The 637-nt window shown below is 38.1% G+C and overlaps 1 protein-coding gene across 1 annotated transcript in view; it reads left to right on the top strand.

Annotated features, from left to right (window-relative positions):
* The window catches only part of LOC128492909 (NAD-dependent protein deacetylase sirtuin-3-like), a 20,080-nt gene extending 19,673 nt beyond the window's left edge, over positions 1–407 (top strand). The window contains exon 6 of the mRNA XM_053465669.1: positions 100–407. Within this exon, the coding sequence (XP_053321644.1) occupies positions 100–312 (213 nt within the window). The 3' untranslated portion in view covers positions 313–407. The remainder of the gene's footprint in view (positions 1–99) is intronic.
* Positions 408–637: the final 230 nt, after the last annotated feature.

The raw sequence follows: 637 nt of genomic DNA, 5'->3' as shown, positions 1-637 counted from the left end.
AAAATAAGGCATTAATGTGTTAACCCTCCCATTCCGTACATTTTTTGTTTAATGCTTATAACTGGCAATTGCCTTCTTGTTTGTTTTTCTTTCTGCTAGATTGAACCTTTTGCTGACATAGTAAATTCTGTACGGCCGAATGTCCCTCGGCTTCTGCTCAATAGAGACTTGGTTGGCCCTTTTAAGACTAAGCCGCTGAAGAATACGGACGTTGTTGAACTGGGGGAACTGTGTGATATAACCAGAAAGCTTGTATGTTCTCTTAACTGGCAAAAAGAAATGGAGGAAATTCTAAAATCTCAGAAGTTATAGGTAAGAAACCTGGAGTTCCGTTGGGAAGTAGAGACAGGGGGATGTTTGGATTCATTCCCTCTGGGGATGTTTGGAAACTGTAGCTAAGTTCACTGAATCTAACATCAATATTTAGCAATGTTTACTTGACTGGACCTGAGCCTTAATTTTATTTCAATTTCCTGTTAATGCTATTTTTTTTTTCTTCTCTTCATTGGTTGGGAAGACTATGACCTTCTAAGGTGGTGGCCACTCGAGTATTGGATTATACCCATTGAGATTTAGAAGAACTGTGATTTTTATTGAACAATTCCAGCTTATTTTCCCCATGTTCTTTTACTCTTCT

This window comes from Spea bombifrons, chromosome 4 (genome assembly GCF_027358695.1).
Source record: "Spea bombifrons isolate aSpeBom1 chromosome 4, aSpeBom1.2.pri, whole genome shotgun sequence".
In the NCBI taxonomy this organism is placed as follows: domain Eukaryota; kingdom Metazoa; phylum Chordata; class Amphibia; order Anura; family Pelobatidae; genus Spea; species Spea bombifrons.
The sequence above is the reverse complement of the archived record's forward strand: the minus strand, read 5'-3'. Positions and strand labels throughout refer to the sequence as shown.